Source organism: Trichomycterus rosablanca, chromosome 20 (assembly GCF_030014385.1).
Source record: "Trichomycterus rosablanca isolate fTriRos1 chromosome 20, fTriRos1.hap1, whole genome shotgun sequence".
Taxonomy (NCBI): domain Eukaryota; kingdom Metazoa; phylum Chordata; class Actinopteri; order Siluriformes; family Trichomycteridae; genus Trichomycterus; species Trichomycterus rosablanca.
In genome coordinates this window covers 13,636,612-13,663,029 of record NC_086007.1, presented here as the reverse complement: position 1 = coordinate 13,663,029, position 26,418 = coordinate 13,636,612, and the positions used below count along the sequence as shown (strand labels likewise).

General features: G+C 39.8%; 1 protein-coding gene across 9 annotated transcripts in view; it reads right to left on the bottom strand.

Annotated features, from left to right (window-relative positions):
* bcas3 (BCAS3 microtubule associated cell migration factor) overlaps nucleotides 1-26,418 on the bottom strand; it is a 409,318-nt gene that overhangs the window by 181,546 nt on the left and 201,354 nt on the right. The window contains exon 23 of one of the 9 annotated variants that reach the window (XM_063016963.1): nucleotides 24,953-25,077. The exons of 7 other annotated variants lie outside the window; for them this stretch is intronic. In XM_063016963.1, the coding sequence (XP_062873033.1) occupies nucleotides 25,001-25,077 (77 nt within the window). In that variant the 3' untranslated portion in view covers nucleotides 24,953-25,000. Of the gene's footprint in view, nucleotides 1-24,226; nucleotides 25,078-26,418 lie in introns of those variants that run through there. One more of the 9 variants, XM_063016962.1, reaches the window with a different exon arrangement.

Genomic DNA, 26,418 nt, shown 5'->3' with positions numbered 1-26,418 from the left:
GATGGATAGACGGGTGGAATTTGATGGATGGGTGGGTGGATGGAATTGGATGGATGGGTGGACCAGGTGGGTGGATGGATGGATGGGTGGCTGGATTGGATGAATGGGTGGATTGGATTGATGGGTGGGTGTGTGTGTGGATTGGATGGATGGGTTTGGGTGGGTGGATGGATTAGATAGACAGATAGATATACAGACAGACAGAGATAGATAGATAGATAGATAGATAGATAGATAGATAGATAGATAGATAGATAGATAGATAGATAGATAGATAGATAGATAGACAGACAGACAGACAGACAGACAGACAGACAGACAGATAGATAGACAGACAGACAGAGATAGATAGATAGACAGAGATAGATAGATAGATAGATAGATAGATAGATAGATAGATAGATAGATAGATAGATAGATAAGACAGGCAGATAGAGAGACAAAGATATATAGATAGATAGGCAGACAGACAAACAGACAGACAGATAGATAGACAGACAGACAGGAAGGTGGACAGACAGACAGATAATAAGACAGACAGGCAGAGAGACAGATAGAAACAGACAGTTTATGAATGTGTATACATGGTACAGGAATGATTGCAAACACCAAGTAAATTCAAATTTGCTCATCATTAGTTTCTCAAATGAATTATAAAGTAGTAATTATAAACTGGATGGGGCTGTGCATTAATGGTTAACACCTAAGTAAAACAAAAATGATATAATTGTATTGCCTAGGGTACCAAATTTAGCAAAATATTGTTAAAATGTTCATGGTTAAATATTACTGCTATGACAAACTGTGGTACAGTTTCCTGCACAAGCAAACAGGGAGATTTAATTATGGGACTCACAGATATCTATGGTCTGTATAATGTGCAGGAATGAAGGTGTGAACACTTCCAAGTTGACCTCAAAATATAATTATCAGACATCAATACTGTAAAATTCTGTGTAGCTGCAGTGGATGCCAAGGCTCAGTTGCTTCTAAATCCATTAGTTAAGCCCATTGTGAATCCTGATTGGGTGCTCTCACCCAGACCCTACAAACCGCCCTGTGGCACCAAGGGCGAACTAAAGCAAATGCATCCATGATTTAGGATAGAGAAGGGGTCTGAGTGATGGTGTGTGAGAGGCAGTGCGGTGCATGTGTATGTGCATCCGTATGGGGGGTTGAAAGGAATGTGCTAGGGAGAATGTGTGTTGTGTGTTGCTCTTTTTCAGTAAGCAGCCCTTGCCGTAGCCCCAGGATGTGAGCTGTCGCTTCATATAGCTGGTGATGAGGTACAGAGCTGTCAGGAAAGATGAAGACAGCCCAGAATAGGAGAAAGAGAGAAAGAGTAAGAGACTGACCGGTGGATAGGACTTCACAGGGAAAATTGTTCAATTTTTAGCGAACAGGGCAAAGCAGTAAGTGATGAGAGATTTTCCACTGGTGTAATGAAGAGTGAAGAAAACGCCACTGTCACTGAAGCATCCCGAGTGGCAGAAAAGTGCTTTAAATGAGTGTGAGTGAAAGAAACCAGTCTCGCTGGAAAATCCACAAGGATTCAGGGACGTGATGTCCACATAAAACATTATACGTGCTAATTCTGTTATGTGGTTGGGTGTTCCAGATGTTAAAACCTTATATAAATGTATAAAAATAGGTTGTATATTACATTTTGGAAACATTAAGGTTTTTTTTTTTTAAATTTTCTACTTAAGACCACAAATGGTTTCTGGGTGGAAACTGAAAGAATTGAAATTGAAACAGGGAGGGAAACACCATTAATATTCCCTCCCTTCAAAAGCCTAAAGTCTAAAGGCTGCACATCTGTTCTGTTTCCAGCTTGGTTATCAGTATGACAAGATGTCAGGATATTGATTCAATATAAATACTTTTGGTACAAACCTTTGGTGCATATTTAATTTTATTATACAAAAAAATAAACAAAATAAAATAAAATAACAATAATAAAATGAATACACTGACAATAATAATAATAATAATTATAATAATAATAATTATTATTATTATTGTTATTGTTGCTATTTTATTATTATTATTGTTTTATTATAATTATTATAAAGGATAGGAATGAAAAGAAAAAAAATATAAAAATAGTAATTAAATAATAATAATAATTAATACTACTACTACTACTAATAATAATAATAAGAAGAAGAAGAATAGAATAATGCAATAATATTATAATAATAAATTAATATTATAATAAATTAATAATATAATAAATTATTATTATTATTGTTAAAAATAATAATATTAATTATTAAAGAAAAAAATAATAACAAATATCAATAATAAAATAAATTTGATAATAATAACAATAATAATTGATACTAATAAATTAGTAATAATAATAATAAGAATAATAAGAAGAATAGAATAATGCAATAATATAATAATAATAAATTAATATTATAATAAATTAATAATATAATAAATTATTATAACTATTGTTAAAATAATATTAATTATTAAAGAAAAAAATATCAATATAAAATGAATAAATTGATAATAATAATAATTATTTCATATTATAAAGAATAGGAATGAAATGAAAATGAAAAAAACTGAGGGATGCAGCAAATACTATCAAACCTTATATACCCCTGAAGCAAATATAGGGTGGAATATTCTACACTAGACACTGGCTTGAAACAAATCCTAATGGAAAATCATGCTTTGTCAGTCTAGAAAAGTATATCTCTGGATAACACAGTATTCTTAGTGGTATACCACAAGGTTCGGTACAAGGTCCACTTTTATAATGCAAGTTACAAGCAGGACATTTTCCTACAAAGTCACTTTTCACAGCTATGAAGACTAATCGCTTTTTTACGAATGTCATACAGAAAACACACTGAGATCAAGCACTGGCTTGCAGAAATGTTTCAATAATAAGCTGTACAAAATGTGAAGCAGCTTTCGGCCACAATGCTCCAAACATTGTCCACTGTCCATTCCGCTAACCTACCACTATTGAGACCTGGGTTCAAACCTTGCACCAAGTCTCAGCACCTATCAGCCAACCACACATGATTGGCTGTGTCATGGGATGGGGTGTGGTTGATGGTCAATGATCTGTAATAGACCGGTTCCCCGTCCAGGGTATTCCTGCCTTGTGTCTAGTGTTTCCAGGTGATACAGGACCCACAGTGACCCTGACCAGAATAAAGAGGTTAAAGAAACTATATATAAACATAAAAACTATATGGGCAAAAGTATTGGGACACCTACACATTTCACACACAGGAGCTTTAATTACAGCCTATTAATATCCAAAGGCATTAATATGGAGTTGGTCACCCAGTTTGCAGCTATAATAACTCTCCTGGAAAGGCTTTCTACAAGATTTGAGTGTTTTTTAATGATTTTTATTCTAATTTCTATTTGTATAGGCACTATTTCAGTGTTCATAAAATGAGTTACATTTCATGTATTTGTATGTATTACTATTTATTATTATTATATAAAGATGTTACATTCGCATTTAAAATTATTGACAGAAGTTAAATCAAACCAAATGTTGGGACTTCCAACAAAAAATTAATTAAGCATTGTTTCATAAATATAAAATGATTAACCACAGCTGGATTTCCTTTATTGGAGTCTGGATGTCAATATGTGACAGCTGCAAAAGAAGATACAGATGCTTCATGGCGGAATTAAAACCAGAAGATATCTTTGTCTTATTATGAAGCCTTATTCATTCATATTCATTTTATTTTATCACTGCTTTATCAGTGCAGTAACACACCCCAGACGGGACAGTGATCCATCGCTGGGCCCCTCAGACAGAGTCAATTATGTCTTTATGTGGGTGCCTGACCACCGCTGGGGACTCAAACCCTGGATCCCAGTGGCCACCCAAGCACCTCATGAAGCTTTACTATCAACCTAAACTTGAGATTAGTTGTGTAGAGGTGTTTTGTCAGGGTTTTTAATTATAACCCAACTTCACATTATTTGGGATACATACACCGACCAGGCATAACATTATGACCACTGACAGGTGAAGTGAATAACACTGATTATCTCTTCATCTCGGCACCTGTTAGCGGGTGGGATATATCAGGAAGCAAGTGAACATTTTATCCTCAAAGTTGATGTGTTAGAAGCAGGAAAAATGGGCAAGTGTATGGATTTGAGCGAGTTTGACGAGGGCCAAATTGTGATGGCTAGACGACTGGGTCAGAGCATCTCCAAAACTGCAGCTCTTGTGGGGTGTTCCCGGTCTGCAGTGGTCAGTATCTATCAAAAGTAGTCCAAGGAAGGAACAGTGGTAAACCGGCGACAGGGTCGTGGGCGGCCAAGGCTCATTGATGCACATGGGGAGTGAAGGCTGGCCCGTGCGGTCCGATCCAACAAATTGCTGAAGAAGTTAATGCTGGTTCTGATAGAAAGGTGTCAGTGATAGAAAGGTGTCAATACACAGTGCATCGCAGAGCAGTCAGGGTGCCCATGCTGACCCTTGTCCACCGCCAAAACCGCCAACAATGGGAACGTGAGCATCGGAACTGGACCACAGAGCAAAGGAAGTAGGTGGCCTGGTCTAATGAATCACGTTTTCTTTTACATCACGTGGATGGCGGGGTGCATGTGCACTGCTTACCTGGGGAACACACGGCACCAGGTTGCACTATGGGAAGTAGGCAAGCCGGAGAGAGTGTGATGCTTTGGGCAATGTTCTGCTGGAAAACCTTGGGTCCTGCCATCCATGTGGATGTTACTTTGACACGTACCACCTACCTAAAGCATTGTTGCAGACCCAGACCACTCCACCTGGGTATCAAACCTAGGACTTTCTTGCTGTGAGGCGACCCCACCCAGCCACCGTGCCACCCACAAACAATAAAAAACAATAATGAATAAGCTAGAATAAAAATAAAACAATAATACATAAGCTAAGAATGAAACTAATTCTCAAGACGCTCTTTTTCTCTTCAGCCTATTATAAGATAAAAGAAGACGCATGTGTAGTGTTTTTCCTCATCGCTCATGACAGATGCACAGAATAAAATCAATCTGCTGTAGCTAAAAGTTTCAAACAGCTCATTTAAACGAGCTTTTCCAGTTTCTTTGAAATGCTCTTTTTCTTTTTACCCTGCGTTAGTCACAGGCAAGTGTTCTGTGCAACATTTGACCTTTATGAAAAGCACACCACGGCCCACAAACACATGAATTTAACAGTGTCCCACATACTGGGCTAAAAAATCCTGCCACTAATTTAAGCCTTTGCTCCACTTTAAAGCCAGACCGATTTAACTTTGATGAAAATGGCACCGACTTGCACAATGTGTCTTTGAGTTTAGCGCTTCTACACACTCCTACACAATGCAAACCGCAACAGTGTGGACGCATGGAGTGGCGAGGAGGTATTCTCTCTCCGTTATTGGCGGAGTCTTCCCGGCGTGAACTGCAAAATTAATCATTCAAGGATGGAAAAGAGAATGATTTTTTTTTCTGCTTAACCGCTTACCGCAGTTAAAGGAAGCCCAGTTGTAGCATCACAATAATTGAAGCGCTCATGAGAGATCAAAGCAAAAGTTTGGTTACATCTGTAAGGGGAATTCCCAAATCAGAGCGAGAGCGAGAGCGAGAGCGAGAGCGAGAGAGAGAGAGAGAGAGAGAGAGAGAGAGTGAGCAAAAGAACATAAGAGAGGAAAAAAAGTGAGTGGGTTGTTGCATGGGTCACCTGCTTTGTCCTTCCCTTTTATACCACAGGCTAATCAATATAAACATGTGCAATTTTATTTTGAATTTGAAATGTTGATTTTCAACATATAAATACATTATATATAAAATTTTTTAGTTCATGTTTTATCAACACTGGGTCCGGTTTCCCTGTAAGCCTTCCTTTGTTTACGTTAAGCATTGTTCGTACTGTCTTAGTCGCTTTTACTGCACCGCATCAAACAGTTCATCTCATTGGAGGCACTTTGAAAAAGTCAGAGACAAACTGGGTCAAAGTCCAAGGTCCACCACACTCCTAGGAAACAATGGCACAGCCAGCGCTAAAGCGGTTTTGACGCTTCTCATTTGAATGCGCCCTGGCAGTGGGGTTGTTCTCTGTTGTCCTGAGGAGTTTGCTCAGGCCTCTGGACTAGACAAAATTTTGGAATTTCTCCCATGATTCTCCAGGCAGGTTTGATGCTTCATCATAAGTTTGGAACTTCAGGACAATACTTCTTGCTAGGAATGTTCAAGGTCTTTGAAATGTTCTTATATGCACTGCCATATTGCTATCATAGAAAAGATAAAATAATAAATAAATAAATAAATAAAAACAGGTGCATTGCATCTTTAATAATATATATATATATATATATATATATATATATATATATATACTGTATATATATTTAAGTTAATATATTTTTTTACTCATTAAAGCTTCAATTTTACATTCACTGATACTTTATTTTTTACTATAAATAATTTTAATTCATTCATTATCTAATTAAATGTTTTTAACAAATCATTTTTAATGATAAGTTATTTTTAATAATAAAATAAATAACACAGATCTATGATACATAAGTTTATTAAGTATACATTTTATTTATTATTATGATTTTTTTTTAACATTGCAGAGATCCTACAACGTTGTGTTTGATATTTAGGAGATCAATAAGCGAACACCCCTACTGTAACTGTTTGCTTTGAGTAACCTTAAGTTATACCTAGTATATCATAGTGAATCATATCATAGTGAATCGTGTTCAAGGTGTCATTAATGCTACCCTCAGTACAACTGAAAAGCAAAATAAGGAATTATGGGTTACATAATTAGACTACAATATTTTTTCTATTTTATTTTCATTTAGTTATAAGGTGGAAGTAAAGATAATTCATGTTAGTGATAGTATTCCAACACTTTACTGTAGTATTTTCAACTACAGTAACTTGTTTTGATTACCAAGGACTTTGGAAGTTGTCTAAATTGGATGTGGGATCAGTTTGTTTGTTTATTAGGATTTTAACGTCATGTTTTACACTTTGGTTACATTCATGACAGGAACGGTAGTTACTCATTACACAAGGTTCATCAGTTCACAAGGTTATATCAAACACAGTCATGGACAATTTAGTGTCTCCAGTTCACCTCACTTGCATGTCTTTGGACAGTGGGAGGAAACCGGAGCACCCGGAGGAAACCCACACAAACACTGGGAGAACATGCAAACTCCACACAGAAAGGACCCGAACTGCCCCACCTGGGAATTGAACCCAGGACCTTCTCGCTGTGAGACGACAGTGCTACCCACTTAGCCACAGTGTCCCCCGGACGTGGGATCAGTAAAATATTTTACATGTATTTAATAGACTAATTTTGTTGCTACTATTATTAACAGTAAATACTATAGGGCAGCTGTAGCCTAGTGTTTAAGATATTGGTACAGTAAATAGACGGTTGGCGGTTCAAGCCTCACCACTGCCAGGTTTGCCACTGTTGGGCCCTGAAACTGTAAGTCGCTTTGGATAAAAGCGTCTGCTAAATGCCAAAAATGTAAATGTAAACAGTAAACACTTTTTACAGGACAGCCAATGCAATGCTAATATTGGCCCTGTTTAACTTTTTGTGCTTAGTTATGAACCTGCAATAATGAATCTGCAGATCCAAAAAACATACGTATTATTTATTATATAAACAACACAAATAGTAAGAAAGGATAGACTGGTAGTTTTTTACAACTAGTCTGCGTTCACTTCACAACATTAGAGAAAGACATAAAAATGTCAAGATCCCAATTAAAACTTTCCCTTTTGTCTTGATTACTGTGCAATAAAGACCAAACTACACTGTATTAGCTTTTGGAATTTTGGAAACCTTTCAAAGCCTGGAAAGAGAAAAAAAAAGGAAAACAAGTGCTCAGCATAGGCTAGAATAACAGTCTGTCTGATGTGCTTTAGAAACATCTGCATCCAATTACAAACTACATCCTACCAGAGATTCTCAGTAACGAGAACAACACAAGCAAAGCTGGGAGTTCAGGAGCAATGTCAAGTGCAGGTTCTGCAGAGAGAGCATGAGCGTTGGGAACTGAGATATTTCATGAGGACATGAATCTGCTGGGCATCAAAGTGGCTTTAAAGAAGCTCTTTCTCCAGATTTAAGCTTGAACCTGAAACAACACTGTGCTAGATCCGGTCTGCTGGAACTCTGCACACAGTCGGTAGCCAGGTTTGTGTGTACGGACATTCGGCATTGCTTCAAAGAAAACTAAGAGCTGTGAGAGAGCGCTGCTTTTTAAAGGCAGAACAGAAATATTACATTATCACTAAGTCGCCACAGGCAAAGATCATGACTTTTAGACAGCATTAGACACGGAAGATGTCCAGGGCTAGATTTGTAATTTTGCAGATTAAAGCTACTAAGCATGTCTACATTCTTGTCCCAGAATGGTTCGTCTGTAACTGTGACCTCAATTTAAACTCTTTTCTAACATCACATTCCAGTATTTAAAAACACAATCATGCATTAGTATGCCATGTGAAAAGAACGATGCGGCAATGCTTATATTTTTCAAGTGAAAAGAAAGATTTTTATTATTATTACAAGTAGCAGAAGTGGTTGTAGTAGTAGTAAAAGTAGTAGCGGTAGCACATTTATTATTATTAGCATAGTTACTATTACTATTGTTATACGTACCATAATAGCTTTTACAATAATAATTATTATTATCAGTAGTAGAAGTAGTATATTAATTTTTTGTTCTAAGTAGTAGTAATAGTAGTAGTAGTAGTAATATATTTATTATTATTACTATTATTATAATTATTATCAGTAGTAGAAGTAGTATATTCATTTTTTGTTCTAAGTAGTAGTAATAGATTTTTTATTATTATAATTATTGTTGATGCACAATATAGTATTGTATTAATTATTTATTAAGTAATAGTAGAAAATTTGTATTCATTATTGACATAATTGGTATTATTATTATTGTTATAGTTATTATTATTTTATGGATGGCATGGTAGCTCAGTGAGTAGCACTGTCGCCTCACAGCAAGAAGGTCCTGGGTTCGTCTCTCAGGTGGAGCAGTCTGTGTCTTTTCTGACATGCAGTCAGGTAAACTGGAGATACTAAAGTTGCCCTAAATGTGAGTGTATGTGTGTGTGTGTGTTTTCCATGTGATGGAATGGCGACCTGCCTGGGGTGTTTCCTAGCTTTTGCACAGTGAATTGTGACCCATTGTGACCCTAAATAGGATAAAAAGGTGGTAAAAACAGATGATGATGATTATTATTATTATCATCAGTAGTAGAAGTAGTATATTCATTTTTTTGTAGTAGTAATAGAAGTAGCAGTAGTAATATATTGATTATTATTATTATTTTTACTATTTTATCATTAGTAGTAGTAGTAGCATATACATTTTTAAATAGTAATAGTAGTAGTATTAATAATATAAAACAATACTAGTAAATAATAAAAGAAATATATTTTATTCTGCTTATTTTTATTTTTATTATTGTTATTATTATTATTATTATTATTATTATTATTATATCATTTGTAGTAGAAGTAGTATATTAATTTTTAATAATATAGTAATAATAATATAATAGTACTAATAGTAATAGTATTACCATTATTGTCATTATTATGTTAAATATTATATTATATTAATTATTTTTAAGTAATGATAGATGTAGCAGTAATATCTTCATTATTGTCATTATTGTTGTCATTATTATTATTTATAATATTTATAATAATAATAATAATAATAATAATAATAATACAACAACAACAAAACAATAATAATAATATAATAATAATAACAATAATAACAACAACAATAATAATAATAATAATAACAATAATAATAACAATAATAATAATAATAATAATAATAGTAGTAGTAGTAGTAGTAGTAGTATCCATGATCATGACTATGATCTTGATGGACATCCCATTCCAAAAGGTTTGGGCATAATTTTGAAGCCTGGTCAAGGTAACCTGAAAATTAAAAGTCTGAAAACAGCCCATTCCCTTTAGCAAGTCCAAGGCCAACATCATCATCCAACACAACTATGATAAAGAACATCTGGAGCTGTATCATTCCCAGGTCTGTAACACAGTTACTAAATGATCTTAAAATGACTAGCATATTTCAGGGTGAAGAGATCCTGTAGTTCCTGTCATGGCTAATGTACTTGATTGGGCACAGAGTGTAGATGATTTAGTATCAGGGATGCCAATCTGCTGGTAAACAGTCCGTCCTGATCGGCTGCATCATCTGCATATCAGACACAGTACAGAAGCAGCCTTCACTCAGACTGACAGTTAAATGACTTACTCTGATATTAACAGAAACGTTGTGTTCTTTTTAGGAATTTAAATATTTCATACAGGCATTGAAGGAAAAAAAAAAAACTTAAAAGAGGGAGATCAAATAGAAACGTAATGGATTAAACTTTCCTAAACAGTGACAAACACTCCTCTAGTCCAGCGGCCCACTCTTATTCAACAATAAGTACTTCCAGCCATCCACCAAAGCCCTGATGTTGATGTATGGTAACCCTGTTCTGTACTTGTCACACTGACATCCACTGCACAGGGTTCTGAGCGGACATCTCTACTAAAGACAGCCACATGTTTTAAAGCGGTTGAACTTTTTCGGACAAGGCAGTCAAAAGACTAAAGCTATAAGCAACATTCTAACAATAAGACATAGAGACAGCCTGGATGTGCTTTTCTACCACAACATTTCTCATCTGGAACATCTGAAACATGCAAAGCGTTTGTACGGCAATTACATTGTTGTCACAGCTGAAGAAGATTACTGTAAAAATCATCATTTAAGTGTGACCCAAATAAGGGTGTTCCTCAGAACAATCAGTAAATGCAAGATAGTTGATTTACAATAATGCTTTTCCATTCTGCTAATTATGGACAGTGGTAGTTCATTGGGTAGAGCTTTGGACTATTAATTGAAAGGTTGTGGGTCTTAATCTGACTCTGCTAATGCCTAGTTCCCACTACACGATTCTTGCCCTGATTTTCGCTTGGCGACTGGTCGGCGCTAGATTTGCCGGCTCGGGAGCAACTCTGTGTTCGCTCGGCAATCGAAACTCGGCTCTCAATCGCTGTGTGCGAACTACACAACAACTCGATCCGAGCGGCTCGCCGAGCACTCCGAAGCGAGATTTCTAGCATGTCACATATCTGGATCTGAGTTGCCTGACTGGCAATGAGTGCTATGTTGAACAGCCAATGAGAACGCAAGATACGGGGTGAGGGGAAACGCAGGGGAGAAGTTGTAAAAAGGTGGAACAGGGGCATAATATAGTTTATATCAGAATACATCAGCACACACACAGGTTTTACAGTATTTCTGACCTGATCGTTCTCTACAAAACATAGGCGTAGTTTGGGAGACCAGAGAAGCTCGTCTGCGATTGCAGTTGGTGATAGATCGTGTAGTGTGAAAACGCATATTGCCGATCAGTCATGCAGTGTGAAATACACACCGACTTGAAAGACTCCCGATTACAAGAGATCCAGTTGTATAGTGTGAACTGTACAGCGACCTGACGACTTGGAAAGTCGTGTAGTGTGAACTTGGCATAAGCAGACACAGTTAAGCTACTGAGCAAAAGGGGTGGCATACATTTGGTGATGCTGCGCTCTGACCCCGAGTTTCCAAACAAGCTGGGATATGCAGAAAAACTATGTATCTGTACTGTACGTGTGTCTGTGTGCTAAATAAAGACACTCATTAGGAATTTCATTTATTGTCCCTTTAGTATCAATCAACATTGATTTTTTACAGTTGGTTTAAGTTGAATGTTACATGAATACATGAAAATATGTATAACTTTATAACTTTCGCCAAGCCTGTAAAGATATTCGTCAAGGAAAACAAATAGTACTGTTGGCAAGTTGCCACTGTTCCAGTTAAATAAAGCACCTTAGACATGCTGATATTTATTAAGATATCATTTTGGGGTCCACTTTACATCATGGCTGCATGACATGCCCGATTACATACGTGTGCAGTGTCCGACTGCATCTTTTCACCTGCACGAGGCGAGTTCATATGCGGATCAGCTTTGTGTACGGACAGCCACACCCTGATCGACGCATTATTCCTCAACTCCGTGCAGGCGCCATCGACCAGCCAGCAGAGGTCGTAGTTGCATCGTAATTGTTATTAGGGCCCTGCTCCGGCTCCCACTCAGTATGAACAAGAGCCAATCGTTGTTCATGTAGCTGCCCAGCCCAGTCGGATGGCAGAGCTGAGTTTCGAACCGACGAGTTCGAAATGTCAGCTCTGGTGTGCTAGCGTGTTTTCTACCACTGTGCCACGTGAGCGGTCATGTTTTATCTCTTACATGTGGCAAAGTGATTTTTCTGCAAATGCTCCAATTATATATTTTTTTCATTCTTGTATGTGACAAAAACTCTGAAAACCCTTACACAGACACAATTTATAGACATAATTTTGTATTGTAGTTATTGTATGGCTGGGCGATATAGTCATATATAGTCATTTACTGGTTCTTTTGTTTATACCAAGGATTATATAGAACATAAGAGCTATAAACGGTGCTGTAAATGGTAACATAGTGCTGATTTCCTAAAAATGAATATGCCCAAATACATTGATAATTTTGGATGTCAGTGAATTGATAAAGCATGGGAGAAGGGCAGTCGATTATATATTAATTACAGACTCCTACAACCTACAAATGTAAATTATATTGTGTTAAATTAAATCTCTAGATGCCTCTACCATGGCTTATACATCATGTTAACATTGCCATTCTATTAAATGTCCAGTATAATCAAACTGTAACTGTATTTATCTACCCAAACACATATGCCATTACAGAGGACTGACATCTACCTCAATTAGTCAATAATCAATAATATTTATATTTGCATTATAGATTTGCTTGTGATGTTAACATGTCATCAGTGGTACAGCAGATGATTAAATGTGTCTGGAAAGAAACGGCACGCCTGGAACCTGGAGTAAACTGTGAGATAGGACACACTATGCTAAACCAAACAAAAAGACAAATGAGACTTGAAAGAAAATAATGCATTAATTAATTTGTTTTATTCTGGTCAGGTTTGCAAGGAAGGCCTGGTACTACCGGGAAACACTGAGTGCAAGGCAGGAATATCCTGGACAGGGTGCCAACCCATCACAGGGCTTCGGCCATACCTTGTTTTAGACATAATCAATTATGTATGTGTGATAGCACAGCTGAGATTGTTTTATGTATTTATTTAGATGCTTTATGCCTTACCCAGTGGTTATATTCGTATGGGACTGAAAACTGGGTTTCAGTGGTAGTGGGCTAGCAGCAATGTGAACTCACCTACAATAATTCGAAGAGTAAAACAGACTTCTATATGACCATGATGCTGTTTTTGGTTTAGTGATGGATTCATTATTCCAGGCTTTACACCTATCAGGAATTGGTCTGTTGCTCTGTACACGTATGTACCATATTTATCGAACAAAAGGGACTCCCAAAGGTCCAGAAGATGCTTGGATGGTAGATTATTCTTAACACTGCAATGACTAACAAGACGATAACGAGGCAGTGGGTGTTGTAAACAGTGTCAATGCCAGGAGGAGAATTAAGCTCCACCAAAAAGTGTCTGTGTCCTTGTACACCAACAACAAGTGCTAACAGGGTGTGTGTTCCCAAAACCCCAGTAATATTACTAGAGCATCATCTTGCCCTAATTATTAATGCTGCACTGAAAATAGTCAAGGCTATTATGCATCAGATGAAACATGTCATCTATGTGGCCACCATCGCTCAACTTCAGACACCACAAGAAGAGTTGACGCCTCCTCATGCATTTAGGCTAAGCCTGCTGTGTGTACATAGACCGAGTCGTGCATGGTTTAGCTTAATGAGGCTCCAGCAGCGAGTGGAGACGCCCTCGGTGTTGAGAGAAGGCCCAGAAAAGCCTGTTCAGGCAGCTGTGGTGAAGTGACATTTACCTAATGCATCTCTAAACCCTTTTGTAATTAGTGGACACACTGACAGTGATGCGGGATGACTGGGGCGGGCGGCGCCAGCTCTAAACCCGGTCCGGCGAACCCATTCAGGCGTTTGTTAAGAGCACTGGGGTTAGAAGGGTCAGCCACGCTTTTGTGCCTCGATTCACACCCTTAGAACAACGGCGTGAGATCAGACGGGCTTTAAGAGACACGCTCTCTTGGGCTGTTGGTGACCTTTTCCTCGGCAGCCGCCGCTGCACGACTGGCTCTGCAATTAGAGCTCGGCCGGCGAGGGAGCGGGAGGTGTGGGGTATGACGGACGCTTAAAATTCTGCTCGAAATAACACACACAGAGTGTGCAGACAAAGCTGTGATTCTTCGCAGTGGAAAGACAGCTCGCCAAGAGCGAAAGGGTCTCAGTTGACCTGTTTTCCTCTTTCTAGAGAACAAAAAAGTGAGCATCGGATTTGCACGTGTTCTGAACATCCTCAATGTGGCAGAGGGTCACTGTACTGAAAAGACTTAAGGTGTGGAGCCTTTCACTGGGCATTAACTACGCTCCATATCTTTCCCAGGCTTCTTTCTGCAAGATTCCATTAATTCTATTCTAAAATCATCAAGCTTTTTGGTTTTGGACATCCGATTCTGTCTTGACTGATGTCTTTTACACTGTCATTATATCCTCACTTATGGCTTATGGCTGGTCTTTTCACTTCCATAAATAGCAGCTCAGGGATCCATAGGGTGGATACTAAGCAGAGAACTGAACTGGAACTGCCAGTGACATCCTGCCAAAGGGTCAAAAAAGGCTGGAATGAGACGGTCTCACGGGGAGGACTGGCATATTACTTACTTCCACTGGAGCTAAGCCGCAGTGCTTCCTCGAGAGAAGAAACAGAGGGAAATGGAAACAGGATGGGGAAAGTGCTAAGGGTTAATTGGTGCTCTGCATGAAACCTGTTAACAAGTGAGCGAGTGGAACACCCAGCAGGCATTGGGACATTCCATCAGTGCCATGGGAAATGAAATGACTCTTGCTTCTTTGCAGTGGCAGAGGAGTCTCATGGATTATACGTGACTGGTTGGCCGGGCAGCCCTTCAGGATTTTCCTCTGTGGTTCCATATGAAGGTTTGAAGTGGCATGCTAAGGACAGTAAGAGAAAAGGAGATTGAAGACCAATGCAGACCAGAGCCTACAGGCTTAGAGCTTGACCACACCCCCTAATTATCCTCTAATAGCACACACAGCTTCTCTCTTGTGTGAGCATTGAGCCTTGGGGCATCTCCCAACTCAAAGCCTCTCAGCTTGATGTGTGCCACTTACTGCCACTGTAACAAAATGCGCAAACGCCTCCTTCTGTTCAATAACAAAAAGCTTTTGTTGCTTCTCTTTACCAACAAAAAAAAGCCTGTTGTCCATAGTCAGCAGAGCGCTCGTTTCATCAAAAGTCCACATTTGGGCCGCCTGTCTATCCTCTGAGTTTAGACAGCACCCATTTGAAGAGAACATATAAACTGACTTAAGTACTGACAAGTCCGCGTGGGCAGGTGCCTGCCACACTTTTCCGCAAAAAGTGCAGGGTTCATGGGAACGACAGCTTGCTCATCCAAATTATGTGCATCCTGCAGCACGTGTCATCTCAGTTGAAGGGTTGCCAGCTCAGTGGCCTTGTGGAAGGTGCTTTTTTTAGAGCTTTCGCAAGCAGGACTTTGGAAACTGGCAGTAAAACCTTATCTGGTCACTGTACAATACCTGTCAAAACACCGGCATTTAGATAAAGTCAGCATTTTTCATTTTTCTGACTGGTAAGCACAGGTTAACATGACATACTTTCTGGGATTAAAATGAGAAAGACTAACAATGAGTTCTGCTTTATACTGGGCTGTGATCTCTGGAAATGACTACACTTGTAAGTCCACTGAATTGCTTCCAGTTTAATCATTATAAATGTTTTGTAATAGGGTGGATCGCACCTCGTCACTGAAGTGGCAGGTGTAGCTTTGCAAATGCAAGTATTGAAAATGAACCCATTTGCAGTAAGTTTAACAAAGTTTATCAAATAAAAGGTACAATACATCAAGTGGGGTGCAACAGCGGACAAAAGCAAGACACGAAATACAGTGGTACCTTGTAACTCAAAATTCCCTAAATCTTCCCAGATTCCCAGAATCTTCAAAACTCGGCGCCCTTAGTTGAGAAATTTGTACCCTTAAACTCAACGTTTCTTCTAAACTCAACGTGTTCAGCTTCAAATTAACAATGAACAGTCCCTTTGTTCAGCGCTCGGCCTGAGCGGTGCGGTAAAACGTCCTCAAAGGGCGCATATGAGACGAATCTGCATTTGTGTGGAATAATCGTCAGATTCACTCTGAAAGCATCCACGTGTATCTGTGTTTAGCTGTTTCACTTTTAAACTTGTGTTACAGCTCGGTGTTCTGAGAAATTGTAAGAATCAGCTGTTTTTTTTTTATATTATATTTGTGTTATTTTCAGTGTATAAGTGTCAAATACAACCCCATTATTTTACATTAGCCTAAAATATATGCAGTTCCACGGGATCATGGAACACATTAGCAGGTTTACCACACATCCTTATAGGAAAAAATATCTTGAAACTCAACGCCTTTTAAACTCGATGCCAGTCCCATAACCAATTGATGTTGAGTTTTAAGGTACCACTGTAGTACTACTAAAAAGAATAATAATGCAAGAAATATATATCTAAAAACAAGGACTAAACCACGATGTACAGGGCTACTAAAATTGTTCTATAAACAAATACAAAGCTCAAAATTTAGTTAAAGGTTTTGTAACAGCGCCAGGTGTAGCCCTGCAACTGCAAGTATTGAAAATAAACCCACTTGCAGGAAGGCAGAATTTTTTTTGCTGTGTTTTGGATTTTGGCCGCTGTGCCATGATTTATTGTGCACTTTTGTTTTGCAATGAAAACAAAACGTATCAGTTTAAGCTTACATATTATTTGTTTATTTCCAATATATGTTTTGTGTAGATTATATTGACTCATGACTTGACTCGGACTCTAGCCTAAAGACTCGTGACTTGACTCGGACTCGTATTTTGTGACTTGTGAACATCTCTGACTGTAACTGATTCAATTCTCATTTAAATGGCCATCAGCGGCAAGCAAAGTGAGGCGTTTTATTTTTAAATCCATTACTTAGGAAATTCATTCCTATGTATTTAATTCATACATAGATAGGAAAACACTTAAATGTCGAAGCTTTGTGCAACATGTGGAGTTGATACAAGGTGCACAGGTGCCCCTATGTCCTCCTTGCCCTCCTTTCTGTCTATGCATAGGATAAGAAGGCTTAAAACTCAGGAAGAAGCCTCCAGGCTTCATCAGACTCCTTAAGTCATTCTATCCAAACCACCACCAGCATTCCCACAACCTAAACGCAGTGCTAGGATTCACGTCTGTGCAGGAAGCACTGCATAGAACAAATAGAGCATTCATCTGCTAATTCTGTTTTCCCAGCCATCTCTAATCAGAGGTCAACCTGAGGCAAATAGGTTAGAAGAACAAGCAAGAGAGGAGCCTAGACTAAAGTTGTCAAATGTTAATAATAATAATATTTACATTTTTCATTGGCTCTCTTCACTGGCTTCCTGTAGCTGCCTCACATTCAGTTTAAAACACTGATGCTTGCCTACAAAATCAAAAATAGACCAGCCCCAAGCTACCTTAGAGAACATTAAACCCCCGTCTGTACCACACAATCACCGAGCCACTAGTCTCGCTCGTCTTGATCCTCCACCCAGAACTCAAGGAAGACACGCATCAAGGCTCTTTTCTGTACGTACACCCAAGTGGTAGAATGAGCTTCCCTAGTACATCTAAGTCTCTCACTGTCTTCAAAAGACAATTAAAGACCCACTTCTTTGCAAAGCACTTAAGCTGAGCAATAACATGCACCTCCTAACCTTCTGTAGAATATACAAACAAATACAAAGGCCATTTAGTTTTCTGGCCTTCCCTAAAGACATTCTATAAAGTCAAGGCCAAAGCCATGAATTGAACATGGGGGGCAGGTACCAGATCCTAACATTATGCAAAGCTAGTGAGCAGAATATGCTGATATATATATTTTACATTAGTATATTGGGCGGGGGCATTTAGAGCATATCTGAATATTGAATTTAAGTGTGCTTCACTACAAGGGCAACTAATGGAGCCCTATACACAAAAAGTGGAGTAACTAATAAAATTTGATATGCCCAAAGTGGAAACTTGTTGCAACATACACTATATTGCCAAAAGTATTCGCTCGCCTGCCTCCACACGCATATGAACTTGAGTTCATCCTGAAAAACTTACCATATAGAAGCACTTTGTAGTTCTACAATTACTGACTGTAGTCCATCTGTTTTTCTACATACTTTTGAACCTGCATTCACCCTTTTCTTCAATGGTCAGGACCCCCACACTGCACGTATTATTTAGGTGGTGGATCATTCTCAGTACTGCAGTGACACTGACATGGTGGTGGTATGTTAGTGTGTGTTGTGCTGGTATGAGTAGAGTTTTTAGAGGAGTTTTTAAACACCTCACTGTCACTGAATCGTCAACCAACTAAAAACATCCAGCTGACAGCGCCCCGTGGCACAGCGTCCTGTGATCACTGATGAAGATCTAGAAGATGACCAACTCAAACAGCAGCAATAGATGAGCGATCGTCTCTGACTTTACATCTACAAGGTGGACCAACTAGGTAGGAGTGTCTAATAGAGTGGACAGTGAGTGGACTGTGACTGATCCACTCATACCAGCACAACACACACTAACACACCACCACCATGTCAGTGTCACTGCAGTGCTGAGAATGATCCACCACCTAAATAATACCTGCTCTGTGGTGGTCCTGTGGGGGTCCTGACCATTGAAGAACAGTGTGAAAGCAGGTTAAAAAGTATGTAGAGAAACAGATGGACTACAGTCATTAATTGTAGAACTATGAAGTGCTTCTATATGGTAAGTTTTTCATGATGAACTCAAGTTCATATGCGTGTGAAGGCAGGCGAGCGAATACTTTTGGCAATATAGTGTATGTGCCAGCTGCTCAATCCACCAGCGTCTTACAACAGTTACAAAAAGTAAGAGTAGAGGGTCCAATATGGAGTCCGTGATGGTAGAAAATGCCAGAGGACACAAAAAATGTTGCATGGAGAGGTAATTTCCCATGCCCAAATCTGGCATCACAGCTTCAAATAAAGCAGGACCAGGTAAACACTGAAGCCAGCAATTGGGCAGTGAGGCCAGTATTTAAAAGGACTATTTTATCTGAAGAGAATTGTTGCTGAATGAGGTGCAGAGACTGCCAATAAAATGACTAAGCACCATCAGTCATCTTGTGCAAGGAGATGCCGGCCATTAGTGGCATGGCAGGTGGGCATGATAGTGCAATCTGCACACCCTTCTTTTGTTACACTCATAACAAAATGCTTCAGGGTGACAAGAGGTGCAACGGACAAGACTCAGGTGTTTAAAGGAGGCAATGCAGGGACTCATTTCAAGTATCTGCCACAGCACCTTGCCAGTGACCCACCTCAGTGATAGAAAGCAAGAGGCTGATGGCACCGAAACCAAGGCAGCGAGAGATGTGTTAATATTCCCTTGTTTAGTCTCTGGGTTAAACCGAGGTGTTCGACTGTCTCCTCGAGGAGTCAGTGACCCTCCGTGACCCTCTCGCTCGCCTTCAACTCGTCTCTTCTGGTCCAAACGAAATGATCCTTTCATTTCCTGCCGGGGCTGCCGGGCCCTCAGGTGGTGGTCAGCTCAGTGGCTCTGCGTGCACGTAAAGTTCACAGCTCATCCTTGGAGCGATCCTCTATCATAACAGAGCTCACCGTGGCGTTTCCTGTCTGGAGCTGCCTCGCGTGAGTTATGCAGCGCCTGAATCAGCCGCCAGACAAATATTCCCCTGTGCGAAGAAGAAGAGGCAACCAGCGACTCATCCTTTTTGTCACACACGGCATGCTGACACGCTGAAGCAATTACAACACTCGCACACTTTCACACACACACACACTTGTATGGAACATAAGCCAGGAAAAAATTACAGACACAAACACACACACACAAAAACTCAATCAGTTCCCGTCTTCCTCAATCCACAAGCCAGACTCCGGAACTGGTTTAGGAAGTTCTTTAATGGTTCCCAAACTTTCAGGCGACTGGCTAAGCGATGCAGGGCTAAACATGTGTTTAGGCCAGACAACATCAGCAATCACCACTTGACCCCCCTAGCCCAGGAGGGGTCACATACCACTTCCCCAGTATTAAAAAGGCTGGAGGAGGAAAAAAAAAAAAAAACCCTTTAACAGATAATATAATCAAGTGAAAGCACTCGCATGTTGTGGAGAGACAGCAACCATGCTGATTTCCAGATGTTCAAAATGAGCATTCAGAAACACCACAGAGCAGAACGCACTGGGGATTTCTCAAGGTTCAGAGAGAGAAACAGGCGCGCACACATCATGCTTTATACAGCGGGACTGCAATTCTTTGCAGCTGTCAGGCTATTTCAAGGAAGGAGATAGGAGGGGGGAAAAAATTAAGAAAGCAAACAAATTGCTTTTGCCTGGGTCCTCAGATATGCCGCGTGAATGAGCTGTTAAAAGGAAAACACCAAAATGAGGCATTCTTTAACATCCCCACAGTAAAGTCTCGCTCAAACCAGTCAGACCTTGTGCCATTACAGTGAGTGAACTAACACCTCTGGCTTCCAGCTTTTTATTTATAGAAAAGGAACTGGAAAGCTGAAAAAGCAACCTGCGTCCAACAACCTCAACAACTTAATTCCACTCAGACTGTACACTGATCAGCCATAACATTAAAACCACCTCCTTGTTTCTACACTCACTGTCCATTTTATCAGCTCCACTTACCATATAGAAGCACTGCATGCTTTGTTAGCCCCCTTTCATGCTGTTCTTCAATGGTCAGGACCCCCACAGGACCACCACTGAACAGGTATTATTCAGGTGGTGGGTCATTCTCAGCACTGCACTGACACTGCTGGTATGAGTGGTTCAGACACAGCAGCGCTGATGGAGTTTTTAAACACCTCACTGTCCCAGCTGGACAGAAATTAGTCCACCAACCAAAAACATCCAGCCAACAGTGCCCTGTGGGCAGCGTCCTGTGACCACTAATGAAGATCTCAAGGATGACCGACTCAAACAGCAGCAAAGTGAACCAACTAGGTAGGTGTGTCTAATAGAGTGGACAGTGAGTGGACACCGTATTTAAAAACTCCAGCAGCGCTGCTGTGTCTGATCCACTCATACCAGCACAATACACACTAACACACCACCACCATGTCAGTGTCACTGCAGTGCTAAGAATCATCCACCACCTAAATAATACCTGCTCTGTGGTGGTCCTGACCATTAAAGAACAGCACAGAAACAGATGGACTACAGTCAGTAATTGTAGAACTACAAAGTGCTCCTATATGATAAGTGGAGCTCAGAAAATGGACAGTGAGGTAGTTTTAATGTTATGGTTGATCGGTGTACATATACAGGTGCTTGTTTGGAAGCTGGGGTCAGAGCACAGGGTCAGTCATTGTACCGCGCCCCTGAAGCTGAGAGGGATAAGAGCCTTGCTCAAGAGCCCAACAACAGAGCTGGGATTCAAACTTTTAACCTGACAATTGATAGCCCAAAGCTCTACCCACTAGGCTACCACTGTCCCAATTTGCATATTGGAATTGCCATATTTATCCATCATTTTACACTTAGAGGAGGGGACGTTATCTATGTGTTGCCTATACTGGATTATTAGACAGTAACAGCTCTGCCTTCTTCGTAGACTACACAAGGTTTAAAAATAAAAGTCATGTTTTGTTCGGTTTTGATGTCAAATGCTGGAAGAATCAAGGAGTGGAACATGTGGAGCTTATTTATTATTTGAACTTCTTGACGTTTTGCCTACTGTGTATTGTGGATATGATTTTGAGTGGATACTGGAATTGCCAATTCTCACCAAATCACTCAAGTGAAAATATGCTTACGTTGTTTTTTTTTTTAATTAATTAAAAATAAAAAAACTGAAATCTTTCATTTACAAAAGAATTTAGACTCTTTGTTGTGATACTCCAAATTTTGGTGAGATTCCTCCTGTTACTCTAGATATTCTTGAGACCTCAATTAAAGTCTATTGATTAGACCTTGATTAAGCATAGCTTGGGAAGGCACACACCAGGGTCTATAACGGACTATCATGAAGTCCAAAGAACAGTCAACTGATCTCCAGATTAAACTGTGTCAGGTCCTAGATCAGGGTAAGGCTATAAATGATCTAAAGCTAGTTTTCCCAGCACTACAGTGGCCTCAATAATTTTGGCATTTTTAAAGCTTGGCACAGCCTTGAACATTCCAAGAGTTGTCTGTCTGGCCAAATTGGGCATTGATTTAAGAGCTTTGGTCTGGAAGGCAAGACAGAAACCAAAAGTCACTCTTAAAGAGCTCCAAAACATCTATGCGGATTTGGGAGAACATGTTGAACAAACAATCATCTCTAAAGCACTCCGTAAATCGGGCCTTTATGGCAGAGTGGCAAGATGGATGCTACGGTTGAGTAAAAGGCATATAAATATCAATTGGATTGTTATTAATAGCATGTTAAAGAGTCTGTGGTCACATGTGCACATTACCTGTCAAACACCATCACTATGGATCATGCTAGGGGAGAGGGAGACTAGTAACTGAAGAATGAATGCAGCCAAGTACAAGAACATCCTTGTAACATGTGCAAACTAAGACTGTGACAATGGCTTACACAGCAACGACCTAAAGCATACAGCCAAAACAACATAAGTGGCTTTAGGACATGTTACCAATTGTCCTCTTTGTTTTTTACAATCTAGTCGTATCCAATTACCCGATTGCATTATGCTTCCTTTCTACTGATGTTGACCTCCACTTTGGTTGAGAAGAGCCGAGACTGAACACGCCCCCTCCGACAGGTGTGCAGTAGCCGACTGCATCTTTTCACGTGCACAAGGCGAGTTCATATGTGTACGGAGAGCCACACCCTGATCCTCATTATCCCTTGACTCAGTGCAGGCGGCATCAATCAGCCAGCAGAGGTAATAATTGCATCAGTTATGCATCAGATGTCCCGTCCGGCACCCCCCTAGAACAACAGCCAATTGTTGTTCGTGTGGGCGCCCAGCCTGCCGGATGGCAAAGCTGAGTTTCGAACCGAAATGAATGAAGTTCAAAATGTCAGCTCTGGTGTGCAAGCATGTTTTACCGCTGCGCCTGACGATGGCAGCTTACAGAAACTCTCCAGCTAATTAAAGAAAGTTTGAGATGGTCTGCCATGAAGAATGGGATAAACTACCCAAATCCAGCTGTGTAAAGCTTGTCGAGACGTATCCGAGAAGATTTGCAACTGTATATTGCAGCCAAAGATGTACTACGAAGTACTAAATAAAGGGTCTGCAGTATGGATGATTTTTTAACAAAAACAATAAATAATTTGCTAGTCTGTTTACTGTTTTTTTCTTTTTTTGAGGGTAAAGAAGTCAGTGCTACACATGCACAGTTTTAAGCTACATAGAACTTTAAATTTAAATATGAAATATGAGCTCCATTATAATACTTCATTATATTATATTTTGTATTTTCTTCCATTTTCTCCCAATTTAGTGTAGTCAATTTGTCTTCCGCTGCTGGGGGATCCCTGATTGCAGGCAAGGCGGGTATATTGCTGCTCACGCCTCCTCCGACCCTTGTGCAGCCCTTAGCGGAACCTTTTTCACCCATGCATTCTGCACAGGCGCCTCTCTATCTGCTAATCAGGGTCCTTTGAAGACCCCACCCACATGGTCCGGTCATCGCGCCCTAACAGAATCGTGTCTGCTGCAGGCACTGCCGATTATGCCCGCTAGATGGCACCCGGCCGACCAGTGGCAACCGAGGAGTTCAGAATCTCGGCGCTGGTGTGCTAGTGGAATATCCCGCTGTGCCACCTGGGTGCTCTTATATTATATTATAATATAATATTATACTTAAATAATACTAATAAAATATTATATTATTGGAGTATAAATAATACAATAATACTCCAAAACACAATAATATTCCATTATAGTAAAAAAGTACCTACTCTGGATCCAGGAACTATGGCTCAATAATTAAAATCAGCACTATTTCTTCTGGTGGAAACAACTTTATCACACAGAACATGCCATTAGTGCCATTTATTAGTGTAGCTTGGTACACACGAACCTGAGACCATCTTACATGTTATAACTGCAAACGTACACCCAGGAGACCAGACCATTTATAGCTTTTCAGCATTATTAAAAGATTTAATGGCCGAATGGCTCAGACGCGGCATTCTTCGATGCAGCCAGCAGGGAGATTCACAGCTGTAACTGCACAACTCTCACTTTATTGTGCGTGAGGAAACAACATAAAAAGCCAACAACAGCATGTGTACAGAGAGAGAAGCTGGGTTAAGTCTGAGTCAGGAGTAATCCTGTCCTATTTAAATCCACTCTCCCAGCACTTCTGGACAAAAAAAACTTCATTACAGTTAATGTCTCACCGGCGGGAGGAAAGAATCAGACTTCAAATGCAGAGTTTTACTAAGTAAGGGGCTGGTAGAGAGGTTTCAGGTTTCCCTGCAGACCACATTAAAATGCCAGAGGGTTTAAAGTGAGTCAATTTGGGCGTGAGATGCCAAAATACAAGAATTAGTGGTGTGCTGTGTTTACATCTGCAGAGGAGCCGGGGCGGCAGAGGCGGGCTTGATACGGCTCAGGCATTACACGGAGTAGAGAGCACTATAAATGCCAGACTTCGGAAAACAAAGCAACCGTCTTTAAAGAAGCCGTGACATAGACGTGTAAAAATGCCAAGCATGTATAAAACATGGTAAGCGTACAAAAATATTCATATGTTATTTTTAGTCCAAGGATACATTTCCTACTAGAAAAGTCAGCAGCTCAGAGGAAATCATTCAGTCTCCTTAAGCGCCAAATTGTATCCTGATTTTCCTGCCCTGGCTGGAAAGTCCATGCGAGGGACGTCTGCAGTCTCTCACCCCTGTATGAGTAAACAGAGGGTTAGAGGAGGGGACGTTATCCATGTGTGGCCTATAATGGATTATAAGAAACAGCTCAGCCTCCTCCGCAGACTACAAAAGAAGTAAAAAAAAATCCACTTTAGAGAGACAAACTCATCCTCCTGGAAAAAGATGAAAAAATAATAATAATTATGTTCATGTTTTGGTCAGTTTTTATGTCAAATGCTGGGAGAGGCAAGGAGTGGAACATGTGGAGCTTATTTATTATTTGAACTTCTTGACACTTCATTATGTGGTTCTTCAAATTTGAATGAGGGAATATGTGACCTAAACAATCTTTAAATGCAGCAACAGACTTTAAAAGAACGGCTTGATTTCTATTATGTTTAATTGCTTATTGCCAAACACTAAGTCATTTTACCCCAAAAGACAACAAGTAACAGTCTATATTATTACTATTACTATTTATTTATTAGGATTTTAACGTCATGCTTTACACACTTTGGTTGCATTCATGACGGGACAGTTACTCATTACACAAGATTCATCAGTTCAAGTTCAATATCAAACACAGTCATTTAAGTATCTCCAATTCACCTCACTTGCATGTCTTTGGACTTTAGGAGGAAACCTGAGCTTCTGGAGGAAACCCAAGCAGACACAGGAAGAACATGCAAAATCCACAAAGAAAGGACCCAGACTGCTCCACCTGGGAATTGAATCCAGGACGAGGAGACAGTACTACCCACTGAGTCACAGTGTCGCCTGGTCTGGAAGGGTAAGGCTAGAACAAGCTCATAAACTTACCTAGTGTGGCTTTTTAGACCAGTGATGAAACAGTGAGGAGGCAGTGACTGGTGAATGGGGAAAAAAAATTGGATGGGCAAACATTAAAATTAAAAACCTAGCTAATGAGCCCTCAGGTAGTGCAGCAATAAAACACATTAGAACACTAGTGGTGGCACCGAATCTCAGTTCTGCAGTCGCCTGGCCTGGACAATAATTGGCTTGTCTAGGAGTGGGTGGGTCGGAGGGATTCCTCAAAACTGCTGAAATTACAACCTTTGCTGGGGACAAAAGATATTGGTGCTTCACTCCCGGTGCTCAATACAGCTCCCAACATGAACCCGCCCCGTGCAGGTGAAAAGAAGCAGTCGGCTACAGCACACGTGCCAGAAGGGGGCGTGTGTTAGGTACTCGGTCATAAGTGAAGGTCAGCAGCAGTTTGTTTGTTTGGATTTTAACACCATTAGTGTATAGATCATCAGAAGTAGAGGTGAAATATGATTGGATAAATTGATGCCACTAGACTAGGGGAAAACTGGCTATGGCTTCATTTCATTTTCGTTGGGTTTCAGCTT